We start from the raw sequence: 19,325 nt of genomic DNA on the forward strand, positions 1-19,325 counted from the left end.
AATGAACTGGTGCTGCGAGTGCTTGAGCAACCACCCGGCTGGAAAGAGCCTCGCGCCACGTCGTTATCGATCAGGGCGAGGGGGAGGCTCAGCTGCAATTCCTTCTGGGTTGCGGCTTCCGTACAGCCGTGCTCGGCATTGCTTCAGCTGCATCTGCTGCTAAAAAACGTTTTATCTTCCCGGCGTGGACAGTCCTTTCGGGAGACTCGGGGAGCTGGGAGACTTCACGGGTTTATCTGGGCAGAAGCGTAAACATTCCCGTGGCGCAAAGTTAATGGAGACAATCAGAAAAGCATGAAGGGGAAAGATATGCATACTTCGAGAGGGAGTCTGAACCCCTGTCTCACCTCCTACACCGCAGCGATTCACGGGAAGGGCCGTTACGGGACGAGCTCGGTGTGTTATTGACAAGCCTTCGCTTTTGTTCCCAAATTCATTCCCTGCCTATGTGAAATTATCCAAGAAGTAATGTGCACCTCTGAGTCATTTGTTTAGCTGACAGCTGCTAACCCAAAATGCAAAGCTGAAAGCACTCAGGAGTTAAGTTTGTCCTTCTCTTTAATGGCTTTGGACACCGGGTCTTCTGCCACGGTCTGATACTGTTTATTTCCGTTGTGTTTATAGGCTTGGGGGGTGCAGAAATGCGGTAGCGGCGGCGTGGTTGCTCTGTGCAGACGTTGGGATAGGCTGCCACGTGAGCACCCCGGGCGCCCTTACACTGCGTGCTCTGCCTAGACGGCCAGGGCATCACTGGGGATTTGGTTGTACTTCAGATTACTGCATTTCATTTGCCCATTATTGCGTATTTATTGAGGTGGAAGCGGTCTGAAGTGGACAGTATGGATAATTAATAAGCTTAAAATGTGTGTAATAGTGCCGTGACCCCCTGGGGTGGTAGAAATGTTCCCTTGGGTGAGAAGGAATTTCAGCTTTCCACAGACACATCCCCGTTATCCATGGCTAACTCTACAGATGTGGAGGTATCAGACCAGAAAATAGCAAGTGTGTCTAGCTGCCAAGAGTTCAGGCACCCGGGTCTGCTCTTCCCTCCAGAAATACTTAGCAGCCTATGCTGATTTATAGCAAAGTGATTCTGAGGAGTTTTCATCTGGACTTTAATTTGCCTATCATTCAGGGCTCTTACAGGATAAGTGATAAAACGATGGTACCAATAAATCTTTCCAAGATAAATTTTAAGAAAAGCAGAAGCCTAGCCAAACATGTAAACTACTCAATTTCATGTGTAAATATCGGCACCAAATCAAATTTTGTGCGAGATATTGGGTTTTCTGCTGACTTTCTATAGCTCAGTAACCATTTTCTAATCTGAATTAATATATCTCTTGGTGTATCCATACACCTCAGATGCAAAATATATGGAGTGAGGCAGCGAGACAAAGAGGTGGGTGACTGGACCAGAGAGCAGCCGCATCCTGTGGGTGTGGGGGAATTGCTTTCCTGGCATTTGCCTGCAAAGTTCATTTTTGGATTCATCATCCTTGAGAGCAGTTCAAAGTCATGCCTATAATATCTTCGCATTGCCAGGTACCCATGGATACACTGCACAGCATGCAAATAGTGACTGGCTCAGAGGGCAATAACGGTAAAATGTCAGACCAAGGGAGGGGGGAAAAATAGATCCATAGTTTCTGGTCAATACTGCTGGTGAAGGTATTATTACCCAAGAGCATTTTTTCCCCCAAGCTACTGACCCTGGACACAGATGCTATTTGTTTTATTATCCTCTTGGATTTTTATGGGCTAAAGTCTTTCAGGATATAAAACTTCAGCCCATAAAAACTTTGGAGCAGAAAACTTTATACGATGAAATCCCTGAAGATTTTTCTGCTTAAGCCTTTATGTACTGAAGTCCATACCCACAGAGAAATATCTACCAATGTGTCTAGGTAATGGGAATACAGAACATTATGTTTATTGTGGCATACACCAGGCAGATATTCAAGATTCAGTCAGACTGTGGAGGGAATGGCAAGGGCTCCACTGGACCTTGTCAAAGTCTTTTGAGAATGGATAGAACAACTGTTTTTTTCCCATTTCCATGTGTTTTGATGTCTTTCCACCACAGGCATTATGTCTGCAGGCTGCTGTCTGATACATGGGGGATATTGCTATTATGGTCTCAAGAGTGGAAGAATTGCCAGGCTCCTCCTTGTGTAGGGAGGTAGCAGGTAAACTTATCTCTAGGCACCTCTATCTTTCTCTATGGAGAAAGATAAAGATAATGATTTCCACATATCTTGCAAGTGAGATCTGCAGTGAGAGAGATCTTACCAGGTTGTATAACATTCCAGACTTCAACTCCAAAAGAGTTTGGAAAAAAAAAAAAGAAATCCTATGCTTTAAGATACCCTCAAACCATAGGAAACACCTTCTTTAGCAACATACAGTAATATAAGTACTATCACTGATCATACAAGTTCATCCAATGGGGAGGTTCCTCTCAGAAGCAGACCAAGTCTGTTGCTTCAAGGAAAATAATAAAAAAAACCTCTTTTAAGAAGAATTTGCAGAATAATATGATCACAGGGAAGATTTCTTTCTGTAGTTATGGGTTTGACTCATGCCCTGCCACGTCAGGAGGTTTATATCCCTGTTTCAGAAGTGTGTGGAATCAAAGAAAGTCTGCAGAGAAACCACATGGAAACAAAGTGTCTCAAGGACTATTTAATTTGTCAGTACTTTGACTGAAATATCAGTTAATTCTTTCAAGAAACAGAATCATTCACAAGGTTTAAGAGGAATATTGCTATCATGGCAATTAAAAAGTGAACAAAACAAAACTTTGTTTTGATGAAGGGTTTAAGTAGATATTCTTTAATTTGAACTAAAATCACACATCCCTCTGCTCTGAGCACCTTTATTCTGCAATATCATTATACTCTACCATATCTCCTAATGTTACATTTCCAAGACCTTTTAATAAACCCTAAACTTTAGCCTAAACAATCTTATATTGTCCCTTTGACACCCACAAAAATTCTGTTAAGAGCTCATAAAATGAATAGGTAGGTGCGCGAGAAACAGAGCTTTCCTATGCCCACTTTTGATGACAAATGATATAACTACTGCAATATTTTTATGAAGCTTTTGCCATTTTGCCTCACTTATAGTAGATACAGAAGAAGAAAAATGGCACACTAGCTGCAAATTCTTCATAACAGTGACAGTAGCTTTCTCTGCTATAGTCCCTAATCTTAATCCTCTTTAACTACAGAAAGATTTAATTTGGAAAATCCAATTATCTTGACATCTAGAATTAGCCGAAAATTTAGATATCTTTCTAGTGCCTTATCTTGCAGCTGCAGTGCACGCTCAGCCACTGACTCATTTACATTACAGTGGGAATTGATGCTTTTATTGATGATTTTTATTAATGTAATGATATCAGTCAGGATAGAGCCATTAGCCTCTTCTATGAACTGCTTCCACTCATAGGCTGGTAGCTAAAATTATGGGTGCACTGTGGTGCAACCTATGCGCTTTTCTCTATATCTTGCCAGCCATAAAGAAATATCTGGCAGCCCTGCCACTAAGTCTGTTGCTGTTGTGATATGAATATCTTCTCACCAGCATGATCTTCTTACACTATTTTTATTTTTTTTTTCTGTGGGAAAAGTAAGTAGACTGAATGCCAGAGCATATCCTTTTCTCAATATGTTTATGACATGAATAAATCATACAATAGATGAGAACTTTCTGCTTATCTGCCGTGTAATGCTTCCCCATTAACGTAGGCCACATCAAATATCAGCTTATTTAGGTTCTTAAGTTATTAATGAATTTAAGTCTTTGCCAGTTATTTTGTATGCAGTATATTTTTAAAAGCAGATTTGCAGAGCAACACAGAGATAGACCTACATATTCTGCTGAGCTGTAAAAGGCAGAAGCAGACACATTCCAGATGGGTTACCTTAAAATTCAAGATCTATTGATATTTCAGTACGACTCTCTTTAAATTTGGGAGAAAATAAATCCATGCTTTATATCCTTCCAAAGCGATCACTATTAATTAAAGAAATGCACCCAGAATAAATGGGTTAAGGAAATGGATTAGCTGGAGGCTGCTATTAAAAGCCCCTGTACATGCTGCTAGCATGTGGGAATGTGGGCACCCAGCACAGATGCAGAAATGCAACTCTAGTTTGAGGATGCTCGTTGTCCCACAAACTAAGGCACATGAACTGCGCCATGGGAGTCCTCAGCTCTTGTGTCACCTGCCACTGGCTGAGGATCTTCCCTTTCCATCTTGCTGAAGGAGGGAACGTGAAGGACTTCAGTTTTTCCTAACTATGGTTACGGGCGGATCTGGAGTCTCCCTGCCGGAGACACTGCGACGTGAGGGTCAGCCCGGCGAGGCGAGTGCCCGTGGAGAGCCAGCCGGAGCGAGGGACGGCACAGGCAGCTTGGAGCCACCCCGCGAGCTGCTGTGTAGACACACTTGCTTGGCACAACCACAGGCAGCTGTAAATCTGCAGCGGGGAAGTGGGTCAGTGGATGTAAAAATCAAACAAGAGTCCCCTCGAACATGCCAGTTATCCTCTGCAGGCAGATATTAGCCCAAAAAGACAGCTTTCAACCAGCTTTGTTAATACTGGCCCTTATTTAAGGATGAGAGAGTTTCCATAGTGAGAAACACCTCAGTTCCAATAAGGCAATCTGCTAGGGCTTTGTATGGAGCAGCAGGGCTGCCCGGCTCGCGCCAGGAGACGCCTTTCGCTGAACACGAGTGCTCTGCGGGTCTTCGGCCAGCTCCACGCTGCTCCTGCTGTGTCAGGAGCCCAGCACAGCTAAAACACCCACTTTTATTTTTATTTTTATTTTGCAAAGGGTGACTATAAACTGCGCTCAGTCAAATAACTTTTGGAAAGACGTCTCAACTCGGACAGGCTGAGCTAAAGGTCAAGTGTCACTGAGTGCTTTGCGGGAACGCAGTTACACCTGCGGGCCAAGCCCTGGCATCTGAACCCACCCCACGATTCGGGCACGCACTTGAGAGCCAGAGTGACGCTGGCAAGGGAATACTCCTAGGAGAAATGGGGAATATCTGCTCTAGGGGCTTTTCAGGGCTTTTAGCACCAAAGGAAGAAAGAAGGAAAGAAAAAGAATGAGAAAAAGAAGGACAAAAAGAAAGGAAAAGAAAGCAAAATGCAGTATTAACTGAGAGAGATGTCAGTCCTTCTTAGCACTGAGCTCAACATCTTTTGGGAACTCAACTTAAATGTGAAGAGATGAATCAGACAGCCAGGGATTGTGACTGATGTGGTTAGCCCGTAGAATGGACAGCACTGTTCAAAGGGGCAGCAAAAAATCATGCCTGAGTCGTTGCAATAGCAAACTACTTTATGTGGCTGAATGGCTGCTAATTTAGTAGAAGACAACCTGACTGTATATAGAGATGTTTTTGAAAAGTGACTTTATCTCTTTTTGTGTGATGTCCTCTATAGCTCTTTAAGAGCGGGTGTCCAGATGGGAAACCACATAGCCGGTAATGATCCTGGTACGGCAGAAACTCCTGTCTGCGTTTCATCTCCCCGGAGAAAGGAGATGGTGTGCGAAGAAAGGGAAGAGGATAATGAACGTGCAACTTGAGTGAAAAAGAAGGGCCTGAGAGCGGCACAAAATGGCTGGTTTTCTATACTGATTTCTCAGGTCCCTTCTGTGCATCTTAAAGCTCTGCCTCGCAACCCAGTAAAAGCCAAATTACATTCCTGAAATTTGCGTATTACTTTTGAGCTACTCTGTGGGTTTTTAAATGGTAGGGAGCTTTGCTCTCCAGGGTTGTTCCTGATGAGCATCTTTGAGGTATGATTTATGGCCTCTGTTAATAGTTAAAACTTTAATTGGATTGGTATTATACTTCATATTGGGATTTCAATAGCTACCAGCTACAGCCGAGATATGTATTGCCTAGTACATTCAGCTGGTATTGAATAAATCTATCTATCTCAAAATTAGGGACAATTAACCCATCTGTTTTAATAGTGTGACATTTAAACTAATAACTTTTCTTAGCATGTAAATACAAGTATGATTCAAGCAACAGTAATTTTACCATGAATGATCTAATCCTGGAAAAATAGCGGTAGGTAGAAAATATGTGGAGGTAGATATTATTAAAGAAGAAATGGCATAAAAAATGTTAAATTCCTTGGTTTTGAACATGCAGAATTATTTCTGGAATGAAAATACCAGCAATAACAGCAGCAATAAAAAGTTCCCAAAGCAGTATCAACATGATAGAAACTCTCCGTTATGTTATTTGCCTTATCAGTCCAGTTTTCAGTTACTCTACATTTTCAGTAGTGATCTGAGAGTGTATTTTTGGAGCTGGGAGTTAAGTTTTACTAACAGTGCACAGCAGATGTTGTGGGGAGCTCCAGTCACCTTTGGGACTGTGGTGACACGGTATGGTAGAAACCAGTCCTTGTGAAAAGACAGTTGATCTGCACTGGGGGTTATGGGAGATCTGGTTTAGTTCGTGGTTCGTCACAGTCACTGTGCTTAGTCTTGGATGAGTTATTCAATTCTTTTTGTTCTCAGTACCCTAGGTGTTAAAAATGGATGGAAACCTTGCTTCACGAGGAAGCTGCTGCAAGAGAAATGCAACCACTTGTCAGGCATTTAGCAGCTCCCAAGCCAGAGCAGTACGAGTGCCTGAATGGCAGACCTAGGAAGAAACCCATTCTGCTCTGAAAAACTGTTAAAAATAGGACTTCACCTGGTTTAACAAGTCACTTCAGTCATGATAGAGAGAGAGCACAGGAAATCCAAGAACTGGTCAGGAGCTGCTCTAAGGTCATCTAGGTATTGATGCTGTTCCTTAAGAATGAATTCATTTTCCTCATTATGGGCCAAAATCTGTTTGTTCTTGTAACATGCAAGATGAGAGGAAAATATTTACATCTGAATTTCCCACCAGAAAATGAAAAGCTCAGTGCAACAAAGCAAGAGGTATCCTTCGAGATGGTCACAGATACAGCAGAGGGATGAATACCTGTTGGTTTTTATAAAGAGGGTTATGAGAAATATTGTCTCTTTTCTGAAGTGAGAAAAATTAAAATTAATTCTTAAGGTAACAAACTCCACAGACCTCTGAGACAATGTGGACTGAGCCATTCGCTTTTGCTTGTATGCGTAGCAGTCATTGCCCTCAATGGGATTTGCCCCCAGATTTGATTAAGGCAGGGACTTCTCTGCAGTTAAGTATGGCACAGCATGATCTGCTGAAATAGCCTCAAGGACTGATGAGAAATATATTTTCTCACTGATACAACAGCCAGGTTGTCTGGAGGGGCCGCCTGTCAGCTCCTATCAGTCATAACATTAGGAGGGCTGCAAACCATCCATGGTGTTGCCAACTCAGAAACCTGATGCTCTGTGCCAGGATATGGGTCAAGTAGCAGCATGTAGGGCTGCTGATGGGCCTTGCCATGGGCAGGGACTGTGGAGGATGTTCTGGCTACCAAGAGTGTTTTTCCTTTGACTTTGTGCTGGGGATTATGACCCTGCAAGGTGTGAGATGAAGTTGACCGCTGAGCAAGTCGACAGCATTTGTCACTGCACTGTAGGTGTTTGATCTCCTTGCAGGGCTGGGTTGTAATTTGCTTTACTACGTAATACATATGTTACTCTGTGCTTCAAACAGCCCAGATTTTTGAACTGGAAACACTTGATGTTCATAATAGCAATGAGAGAGTAAAACAAATGTCTGAATGCTTAAATCCTCCACGTCAGCCAATGCATGTGCCTCCTGGCAGCTTTCTCTGCTGACAGAGAATATTCTCAGAAATGCAAGTTTGTGAGCTCCATATACTCACAGATCTGGTACTTTAAATGTGCTAAAAGCAACAATACAGTGGCTGCAATCTTGGCCAAAACACTAGGGTTGAACTGGAAATCTCTAAAGCTAAAAGCCCAGTTTGCTCCAATGCAAATTAAAGGTCTCCATGTCAGTGTAGCAAATACACATTGGCTACATTAAGGAATTAAGGCTTTTAGCATAAATGGTTATGGAGGTGTACAGATAGAAACCTAAAAGCTTTCAAAATGCCTGCCTGAAGTTCTGTTAGTTTTTGCAGCATATAAATTGCTGGGGCAAAAGCAATCAGTGTAAGACATTGGAAAGACGTGAATGACTTTGGGTATAGCTGCAGAAGGGACGCTGGTGCAGAACCTTTAGTACAAAATAGGACACATGGTTTTTGTAATGGAATAATAAAAGCAATTAAACTTGTAGTGTGCTAATGAGTCAGGCTTGAGATGTTTATGGACTAGGTAATAAAGGCACTTGCTACTAAAATGTCTCTATCAGATATTAGTGAAGTCAGGCTGTGATATTCAAAATATTGGCAAAGTTCATTTTTGATGACATTATATGTTTGGTGATATTGTCGTATGGGAGTGATACAACCTTTATTAACAGAATAAAACCTCCAAGGTATACTGCGTAGTATTTAGCCGGTGGAAATAGTTTACAAAGGTGTGAGTCAAATCAGACAGTTTGAGGACCGACTCTTTCTACAGGATGAAATGCCTCAGGTCAATTGTTTGTTTTGCTCTTTCCAGCTGAGAAAGACTGACGATAAATCATGTTTCATAGAATCAGTAAGGTTGGAAGGGACCTCTGGAGATCATCTAGTCCAACCTCCCTGCTCAGCAGGGTCACCTAGAGCAGGTTAGACAGGCTTGCATCCAGGCAGGCTTGAGTTCCTCCAGAGAAGGAGACTCCACAACCTCTCTGGGCAACCTGGTCCAGTGCTCCGTCTCTCTCACAGGGAAGAAATTCCCCCTCACAGTCAGGCAGAATTTCCCGTGCTTCAATTTCTGCCCTTTGCCTCTTGTCCTGTCACATGGGGCAACTGAAAAGAGTCTGGCCCCGTCCCCTTGACACCCTCCCTTCAGGTACTTGTACACATTGATCAGATCCCCCCTCAGTCTTCTCCTCCCCAGGCTGAAGAGGCCCAGCTCTCGCAGCCGTTCCTCATAGGGCAGGTGCTCCAGCCCTCTGATCATCTTTGTAGCCCTACGCTGGACTCTCTGCCAGAAGGCTTATCTGACAATAGTAATAAACAGGGTTAAACTTTTGTCTTGCAGCTGCAACTCTGTAAATGTGCACCATGATACATTTAATAACTTTCACATTAATTTTGCATGTGATGAATTCTATTTAACTGGCCTATTTTTAATCCAACAGCCAATACACAAATCACCCAGTGCATATTCCATAGTGGGCTGTGAAAAAAAAGCCATCCATCTGATTATATGTTGATTTGGAATATATATTTTCAACCCATGGAATAAAATACTTGAAAAGATACTTGGTGAACAGAGGAAAAGGCCTAACTTATTGAATAACATTATCCATTGCAAATTGCTTTTTCAGCTCTCATCAACATTATACCTTTATCTCAGAACAGAATGGAAGGCATGTATTAATATTCAAAAACAACACAGGGTGTCAGACATTACAGATCACTTTACAGAAGATCCAGAAATAGATGATTTATTTTAAAGGGGATAATCAAAGAAAGCCAATCAAAAAGTAATCAAAAAGAATATTTAAAAGTACCTTGATCGTGATCCATAGGTATGTATATGGGGAGAAGGTAACAAGTACTGGAGGATCTTTAAGCTTTCAGAGATGAAAGCATAATATAAATTGCTAGAAGTTAGTACTGGACAAGTATGATCCCAGTTTACTAATTGGAAAGGAGAAACAGGGACGACCATGCATCAAATCATCTTTTGGAAGGGATATAGTAGATACTCTATTATTAAACTGTTTAAATGGAGATTGGATAACTTCCTCAAAGACATTCTCAGCTTCACCCCTTATTTATTGGTACTGATGCAGGAAGACAAGGGTGAAATTCTGTGGTGTTTTTATGCAGAAAGTCAGACCATTCATCACTATGAACCCACCTAGCCTTAAAAATCTATGACAGTACAAATCTTGCAGTGCATCTAAGAGGAAATAAACAATCACATGGAATGGATGACTACTGAAGAACTGTGTAAGAGTTAATAATGAGGAAGGGAAAGAAAAAGATTTGAGGATGTTTTAAGAAGAGTTTTAAGAAGAAGGACTCCCAGGGATAGAAGGAAAGTACAAAAACAATATCAGGACAAGGAAACAAAGGGAGATATAAGATTAAGGGAGATAAGACTGCTCTGAGCATGAGGAATAGATCAAGAGAGAAAGGCAATGATCTAGAAGTAAGAAGTAAGAATTAAGAGTCTGAATTTTGTGCACCACTCAAGTGGCCTATACAATGTTGGAAGCTATCAGAGGAGTAGGATACAAGCTTGTGAGGAGGAAAAGCCTTTTCCAGTAGGGGAAAAATACCACATAAAAACAAGGTAGTCGATGACACCCGAGAGATTAGACATGTAACCAATTGATTAAAGCAAAGAGTGACAGATCTTTAAGTTTTCCTCATCTAAAAATCTTTCTTCACAAAAGTGAAAAACAAACTATTCTGTTCAGCATCTATTCCGTTCCTTCTCAGAAAATGTAGCTCTCGCTTGTGAGGCAACCTTGCAGAGCTCTGGGGAAGAGGAGTAATTAGCAAGAAAAGCGTGCATCAATAGCTGTTGCTTTGGTTACAAAGGCACATGAGCATGTATGGTCGTGACAAGTTATTTTCAGCTTTACACAGTGAAATAGAGAGAATATTAATAAAAAAGTTTGTGTTATCTCTGCTTGGTCTCTCCATGGTGAAAAGTCCCAGTGCAGTGTCACGTTCTCCATCATACTGCATAATTGTTGCTGTGTGCACTAATGACATTGAAGTCACCCTTGATGCTGAATGCACAGAATTCATCAACTCAAGAAAGAAAAGATTGTTACTGGTGCTGGGAGATATCTTCATGAACAGTGTTTCTGAAGTGCTAGCTATTAACTTGAGTGGGAGCAGTACTGGGCACCCAGCTGCCTGTACTGCGTGTGTGTCAGCATATAGATGTCGCTGAATCCTTAGCCTAGCCCACGCTCAAGCATACGCATAAAAGGCACAAAATTGCAGCGCAATCTCTGTCTCCCAGTGAAAATCAAGCACAGTGGGGGATCAAACAAATGGTGAGATCTCTACTGACATTTCAAAGCTTCTGCAGACAAAGACTGCAATTCAGGTTCAGGTGAAAGGCGGAAAAGGAGTGGTAACAGGGGACACAAACAGTGCAGCAGTACCAGTTGGTATCATAGAGGTGCAGGGAGGCCTGTGCATGAACTCTCCATCAGGAACAGAATGAACTCTGGAGCGAAGCAGAGATTAACCAAAGTCCTATCACTTTCAAAATCCTTTAGCCCTTTCTATTTATAAGATGATGCAAATGGCTGGAAGTGATTCAGTACTAACATTTCATTTGCTCTGAGTCATTCCTGACATAGCTTCTGGTTCCAGCCCCACAGCTTCTGATTCAGACCCTGTGAGAAGGCACCTTCATGAATCTTGTCCTTCAACACTGTTTTTCTGGTCCTGTTGCATAGCAGGACACTCTGAACCCTTGGGTGAGAGGATAGTGATGACAGCTCCTTCTTGAAAGGTTCAGACTTTGAAGCTTCATGGCCATGACATCAAGAGGGGGAATCAATAGAGACCAGTGTTAAGAGACAAAAAAAGGTATTCCATTCGAAGAAATGACCTCTTCGTAAAACCTATTTGTGAACTCCAGATTTTAAATGAGTCTGACCCAGTGGGGGGAAAAAAAAATCAAACTATTCTGTACAGAAGAAATTCTCTGCTGGAAAGCATGTAAGAAAGTTCACAGGCACTACAAACACTAGCCCAGTGGGTAATTCTCTGAATGAGATGCACTTTGCACTCACAGCAGTACTGAAATTCAGCAGCTCCCAGCCCTGAGATTTATTTCATTTTACCAATAAGAATGCAACTAATAATAGCTCAAAAAAGGAAGAATTTTCTGCAAAAGTAAAAGACCAGATTCTGATCTTTATTACTCCCACTTGTATCAGACCTATTTTGCACTACATCTCACACCACAGTATGACAAGGATGAGCCCTCTTGTTGTGAGAGATATTCTCTCAGGTTAAACCCAAAATAAGTGGGATCAGAATCAGACTCCAACATTTTATCACAAGGGACATGTATTATTTCTATTACTGTATTTTTATTAAACATTTTTACCAAGTTACCAAAGCAGCTTGCTCTTGGCCTCCTCCTCCTAATCACAGAGAGCAGTCCATGAAATGATCCCTTGAGAGCCATGCCAGTTGTAAGGCAAAGCCTGTGGGAAGGCTGTATGAGCCCAAATTAGCTCTGTGCAGGGCCACAAATAGAAGTGAGCTCCCCAGAGAGCGTAAGGGCAGCTCATGAGTTGCTTTAGTCCAAGATAATAGCTTTTTTCTTTTTTCCTGAGGGTCAGCTATCACTGCCACAAGACCAGCTAGGACCCTCTGCAAGACAGAAAGGTCTTCCACCGTCCGAGGCCCCAGATGCTGCACTCCCTCTGAAATGGACTTTGGTTGCATCAGCACTGGGTTTGGGAAGGTTGGGACACAACCTGGAGCGGTAAGCTCCTGCAGCAATAAGCCAGCTAGCAAAAGATTTAGCATCCATTTACCTCAAGTGTGTGAGAACTCTCCTCAGAGCAGCAGGAGGTACTCTTAAACTCAAATTTGTGCTGATGTGGCTGAACCACTAATTCAAATAGGAAAGTACCACTCAGGAGACAAGTCTCATTGAAGTCAATGGTCTACTCCTTACGTAAGTAATTGTTGTAGAACTGGGGTCTTAACTAGTCATCCTTCACAGAGCACTTTAGGTTTCTCTGAGACCATTTGTTATGGTCTTCCCTCCCCCCTCCTTCCAGATGAAGAGTTTGGAAAGGTGTCGGAGGATTACTATCATGCAAATTGCAAAAGAAAAGTGTCACTAAGGTAGGAAGGCTTCACAAAAAATAGCTTTGGGGACTACAGAGGATCCAGAATTAAATTTTATAGCAGTCCATAAAATTGAAGTATGAGCCAAGGGTTAACAACCTTGAATTTTGCCCTTAAAATTAGTCCAAGAAAATCTACTTCATTATAAATACAGTAGTACTATATAGTGTCCTGTTGATTGATATGCCCAAGAGCTACCTTTGTCGGCAGTCTTTTAAGCAGCAATCCTTCATTTTGGTCTTAATAGTGAGATGGGCACCTCCTTCCTAGTTGGGCTATCAATTTTTACCTGCCAATACAGTTTGATGAGCTTGCTTATATGCTGCTCAGTGCCTCCTGACAGCCAGTACATATAGTCAGCAATCATGGCGCTCCTGGTGACAAAAGCAGAATAAATGAGTGTACAGGGAGAGAAGGATGCATATAGCAATATTTAAAGGAGATAATTTTATAAGATTGTAACATGAAGTTTCTATCAAAAGATTACACATAACAGTCAGTCTTTGTCCAATTTTAAGACAAATCTTAGTAAGCAATTTTAGATAGCTAAACTACATGCAAACAAATACCTTACATTTTTCTCTTTGATGGCCTTTCCATATTTACTGCAAGGAAATATTTAATGGCTGCTCAAAAATATTTTGTTTTGGCTTTTCTTTTTTTGCTTTAAGCTATTTGCATGCGAAATAGACTAAATATAAGTAAATTTCTTCTAGGACAGCATCAAAATGTATAGCACCCTGTCGTTTGTCAGCCTAAGAGTATCACCATCTATGTCAAATTCAGACATAGTTCAGCTTTGATTAAATGTGTCTTTAAAAAAAATCAAAACCCACAAAACAATCAGCTATCTTTATACCTAATTGAGTATGCTTTAGTACACCCACTGTCTGTTACAACCATTGCATTACTCTTTCTAGAGTGGGGGATATTAAAAACTATTGTACATTGGATATTAATGCAGAGTCTTGACAGACTTTAGAAAATCGGTTTGCTTTTATGGCTGCTTCTCCACGCTGCTCTCCATTTCCTTTCCTCTGGAGAGTCCAAATCCAATTAAATGTGACTAGATGTAATTCCAAATTGTCACTTTAGTCAATTAAACATATAATAATCTTGTGTACCTAATTACCAGCACCAAAAGTTTATTTGTTGATGTAGTGCTATCAATGTGTGCTTCTGCATGTTTCCCTTATCATTGCCTATATATTAATTGTGCTTTGACATTACTGTAAATTGAATTTGAAATTTCCCCCTAGTTGAAAGTGTCTTACAAACAGTAATCCCAATCCTGTTGTAATACTCTTTCAGAATGTATTTTCCAAGGCTGTATTATGTTCTTAATGAGATATAACCAAAAATACAAGGATTTAACAATAAACATTTCAAGGCAGGCCCAGTATCAGAGGGTAACATATTGTTACAAACAGGAACAAAATCTGCCCTTAGATGTTTGCATTCAGCTCCTGTTAATTTCACCGTGAGAAAAAGAATTCAATAGGACCACGGTTTTCTGCATAAGGCCTGGATTTAGCCCTAAGCCTTATCCAACTCTCATTCAAATCATTGGCAAAAACCCTCTTGACTGCACTAGAACAAAGAGCAGATTCTAATTGAATATTTTCAGCCCAGCCGATACAGGATGAACAAAGGATGAACTCCTCATGGCAGAACTCTTGTTCACTCCAAATGGTGCCTGTATTTAATCCTAAAAATGACTTAAATAGCAAGTATCCTATGGATGAAACAGAGGTCTCTGACACTACCTGCTTGACCCTAAGAAGACCACTGTAAACCATAGTTTTGAGAAGAGATGTTCGCTGTATCTGAGACCCAAAAGGGAAAAAAGAATGTGGCACAAAAGCAGGGGAAGTCTTTGAATGAATGTGTCACATTATTGTATATTACTGTGTGTTTGGTCTAGTAGAGGCTGTCTACAAAGCTTTCAGCTCCTTTGACAATGGCAATAACTACTACTGCAGTCACTAATAGCGAATATGAGTGATGGTGCCCTCCTGCAGCCAGCTCATAAGGAATTATTAATCTGAATTTAGAGCAATTCTCAAGTGCTGAAGACTGGTATTTTGGAGCCAAAGGACAACTTCAAGAGGTTGTTTGCGATTTGGCATCATGTAGATTCAATGCCCCTAGACTGCTGTCTTTACAAAGATTCAAACCGGCCAGTCCTTAACCCCCCAAGCGTCACCCTGTCATTGTCCCATACTGTCCGCTGCTACGGGGTCGTGTTGGAGCAGGGCTGCCGTGGGTCGAACGCAATCAGCTGAATGCACGGACACAAGCCGCTTGCTTTGCCATCCCTACTGCAGGCCACGGTCCATCATCTGGTACAGTGAGGATCCTTCCTGCTGACGGTACCATGCAGCATTCAGCCTGTGACCTCTCGTTCCTTTGCAGCAGCTAGCACTTTTTTCTCCCAGCTTCACATTGCTCTCAGATGTGGAGATGTGCGTAGAGCCGTGGACAAATCTGGAATCAATTCCTAGACAAGTCACTTCATCTTTTGGCATTTCCTAGCATCAATTGTAAAATGAGGGTAATCATATTCGACTGATTTACCTATTTGGTGTGCGAATTCTCCTGGTACAAACTATCTTGTACTAATTCTTAGCAGAGCGCTCAGCACAATGGCGCTCTGATCATGGCAGAGGTCTCTAGGCACCGCGGCACTTCACACAAACTCCTTTCCTCTTTATTCTCCCTTCTTAATTTGTTCTTATTTAAATAATCAGACTCACACTTATATTTTAAGCACATGTGCTTAGTTTCTCAATGTCTGCTTTTGTCCCTGCTAGATTTCTCTTGTACCGGTTTGCAGTATATCACGAATGGCAAGGCACAAATGTAAAAAACCCTCAGAAGCTTTAAAAGTGCCTCCATCCCTATTTTACTTTCACTTTCCTGGTCGTCTGGGAGCACATACAGGTCTGGGCTGGTGCCTGCTGCTCTGACCTCGTGATGTAAGTGAGACTTAAAAATTCTACTTACAAAACAGACATAGGCATTAAAGCTATACGTAAATAGTCTATGTCCAACCCAAAATGTGCCTAAATATCCTTGAAAATCTGCCTTTTACATATCAAAGTAACAATGACTTTCAGTTAGGGACTTATGAGGCTCTCTGAAAATGGAAAATAGATAAAATATTATTTAAGAAAATATTGTTTATGAAATTATTATTTAAGATTCTCAGCCGGTGACTAAACTCATTAACATCTTTTTCTTTCTCCCTTATTAGAGTGAAAGCCTATCATCTTGTGTGTATATCTCAAGACACCACACTTGCTTTTACCACCGTTAAGGCTTCATGTCTAAAGACATTGCAGCAAAGCTGACAATCCTTCCTTCAGGGATATGGTTGTTTGGAGATTTACTTCTCTATTTGGAGGAGACTTATTTATTTTAAAACAAACAGATTTGTGATAGTATTTTATACTGTAAAATGCAATGCTTGCATTTTCTTCAGTTTACTAATGAAGAAAAGAGTAATATGCTTTTCCAAAATTCACAAAAAAAAAAAAAAAAAAATCTCCGAAAATGAGGAATGGAGTTCAAACTATCTAATTCTGAAGCTTTCCTTCTTGAATCTGAAGAGCTTGTCCAGGGAACAGTTAAAGAATCTAGCTGAAATAGTCACATTTTCAGGTAACTCCACAATATTATTATTCATGCCATTTCTTGCTGTGCCTGAGCATTTATCTCTTCTTCTTGTGGTTAGCCCAATACTACTTCCTCTTTCACCTGTGCTAAATACTAAATGCTGCATCTATTTAAGCAGAAGTTCAAAAGTTAGTTACACCACCACCAGAGTGTTGGTTCTACACGTACGTTGAATACATTGATCTAAATTGGAGATCGGTATAGTACTAATTATAGATCAACAGAAGAGACTGTAATGACTGAAGTAGCCATCTATTGTGAATTAGAGTCATTTTTATACTTAAAATTATAGATAGAATAAAACATACACAATGCTATAATACTGTAGGATTGCATTTTTATTAAAGGTTTATGGGCATCATATATATCTTGAGAATGAAGCTCAGTTGCTTTAGACATGTCACTGGAACTCCTGAGGTAAAAGGAGCTCTGTAATGGGTACAGAAGAGGATGTGTTGTAGCGTTAATTCCAGTTCCTGACAGTGTTTTGGGAAGAGCAGAAAACAGAAGTCTCTTAAAGAAGACATACAAACATAGCGGGGTTTCAATCCGCGGGGCAGGTGAAGCAGGGACTTGCAAGGCAGCTCCTGGAGGATTTGCTCGGCACCTTGATCCCTCAGGACTTAAGGTGTTAAATTCTAGTATTTTTTTACTAGTAGGGCTGGAGTGGACTTCCCTAACAAAGCCAAACCCATCTGTGTGACCGCAGCAAGCCTCGACCAAAAAGTGTCTTGCAATATCTGCTCTGTCTGGCCACTTGGTGGTGTAGAACAATAAGGTATATTTATACACAACTGAGGAATGCGCTACCGGTCCTGGACTCTGCCTGCCTCAGCCCATCTGCAGAAATTTGTCGGAGTGGTAATAAAAGAGTCCAAGGTGGCTTTTGCTGTGCGACAGCTGTCGGTAACAGCAGGTGTGCAGCCCAGCCCAGCCCAGCCCAGCCCGCCGCAGCAGCCGTGCGTCCCGGCGTCCCGGCGCGGAAGGGGCAGCTATGGGGAACGCCGTGTTTTTGGCAACGCACCGAAGCGTTACATCGGTGTCGTTACTCAACGCTTCCATGTTCTTTCACCAATGCAAATACGGGAAAACACAAGGGCAACACCCAAGGCTGGCCGCTTAGGTCCCTTTCAGCAGCACGGAGAGGAAAGAAACGCCGGGGAAGAGGAGTATTTATTTCTCTGCAGACAGCGGAGACTTAACAGTAATCACAGCCTATGCACACTAGAGTAACTTTCTCTTTTCTGCACTCCTCTGCCCCCGTTGCTGCCCAGATAAGGAGGCTGACAAGCGGCAGAAAATTACCCCTCCTCCCTATGTCAAGTGATATCACCTGGACCTGTGGTAAGTGGTACTAATAGGAGGCCTCAGCCAAGGCCATGGGTATTAGCAGTGTGCTGGCCTGCAGTGCTGAAGGGGTAAGTGTAGCTCTGTTTTTTTTTTTTTTTTTTTTTTTTTTTTTTTTTTTTTTGGTTTAATGGGAACTTTAATATTCCTATTTATTTTGCTTCTGATGCAGGCACCTGGGTGTCTGAGACCTCTTGTGGTTTCTAGCTTGCTTTTTCCAGTATTCTAGTACTGAGATTGGAGATACAAAATAAACTGCTGCTCTCTTCTGTGTGACCTTTCTTATTTTCTTTGGAGACTAGAAAAGGAAGCTGGTATTTATAACTGGAGTAAGTCAGAGGTAGTTGTTCTTAATGTAATTATTCACTTTGAAAAGTGAACAAAATAATAGCAGTTAATTTCTAAACATCTTCCCATATACTCTAAGTAAAAGTAAGCTCTACGGATGTTAATGAAAATATGTGAAAGCCATTGGATAGCGTGAAGAATAAACAGAACTCTAGAATACTGGGCAGGAATAAAATTATTGAAGTCAGGATTTTCTTATGGGTAGACTAGCCCCAAATGTGGGGAAAGGTGTTGTGGGAATCCCTTCTCATCTGCCTGTGCCTAAACCTAATTGCTGTGGAGGACTAGCTAAAATTCCCTTTGGAGCATTGGTGAGCTTCAAATGCACTGAGAAGCTGTGGGGGAAAAACTCTTGTTCCCTGCCCAAGCTGACCTTCAAATTGGTGTTTCTGGGTACTAACCCATTATTTCTTACAAGGAAGATGGCACCTGTATTTAAAATAAGCTTATTTACACAGAAGGCTTTTCTCTCTTGAAAGAATCTGTCTTGTGGCTGCGTGTAGGCACCAACTTTGTGCGTTGCATTGAGAGTGGCTATAAGGTGGTTTAGAAAGGTTCCTTCTTTAATGGCAACTCTCATGTAAGGAGAAAATGGAATTCCCCACAAATATGAGCTGAGGAGAAAGGACTGGTGCCCCAAAATGATGGGGGATGCTCAGGAAAAGAGGTCCCAAGGCCAGCAGGCCTGGGATCTCTGTGCCCCGGTGCCAACCCAGCAGCAGCCTGCGCTGCTCCTGAAGGCTGTGGCAGGTCCTGACGCCCATGCTGGTTTTGTGGTCGTGCTATCAGAGAAAGGATGTGTAACTGGGATGAATTAGTTAATAATGTAATGAGACTTTCCAAAGCTGCAGTTGTTCCCAGCTAAGGCTAGTACTTCTGCTCTGTCCTGTCTCCAACGCAGCTAACACGTCCTAATTAAGGACGTTGTAACTTGTTCTGTCGATATTTATATTTTCAGTAGGGATGGGGGGAATAAGTACCGAAGGCTTGTTAAAGTCTCCGACAGGACCCTGCTGCAGTGAACTGCTT

At 41.7% G+C, this 19,325-nt stretch overlaps 1 protein-coding gene across 1 annotated transcript in view; it reads right to left on the reverse strand.

The window, feature by feature from the left end:
- The window catches only part of SPATA16 (spermatogenesis associated 16), a 90,364-nt gene that overhangs the window by 30,531 nt on the left and 40,508 nt on the right, over positions 1-19,325 (reverse strand). Inside the window, exon 6 of the mRNA XM_062583028.1 lies at positions 13,213-13,297. Within this exon, the coding sequence (XP_062439012.1) occupies positions 13,213-13,297 (85 nt within the window). The remainder of the gene's footprint in view (positions 1-13,212; positions 13,298-19,325) is intronic.

Source organism: Rhea pennata, chromosome 9 (genome assembly GCF_028389875.1).
Source record: "Rhea pennata isolate bPtePen1 chromosome 9, bPtePen1.pri, whole genome shotgun sequence".
Lineage (NCBI taxonomy): Eukaryota > Metazoa > Chordata > Aves > Rheiformes > Rheidae > Rhea > Rhea pennata.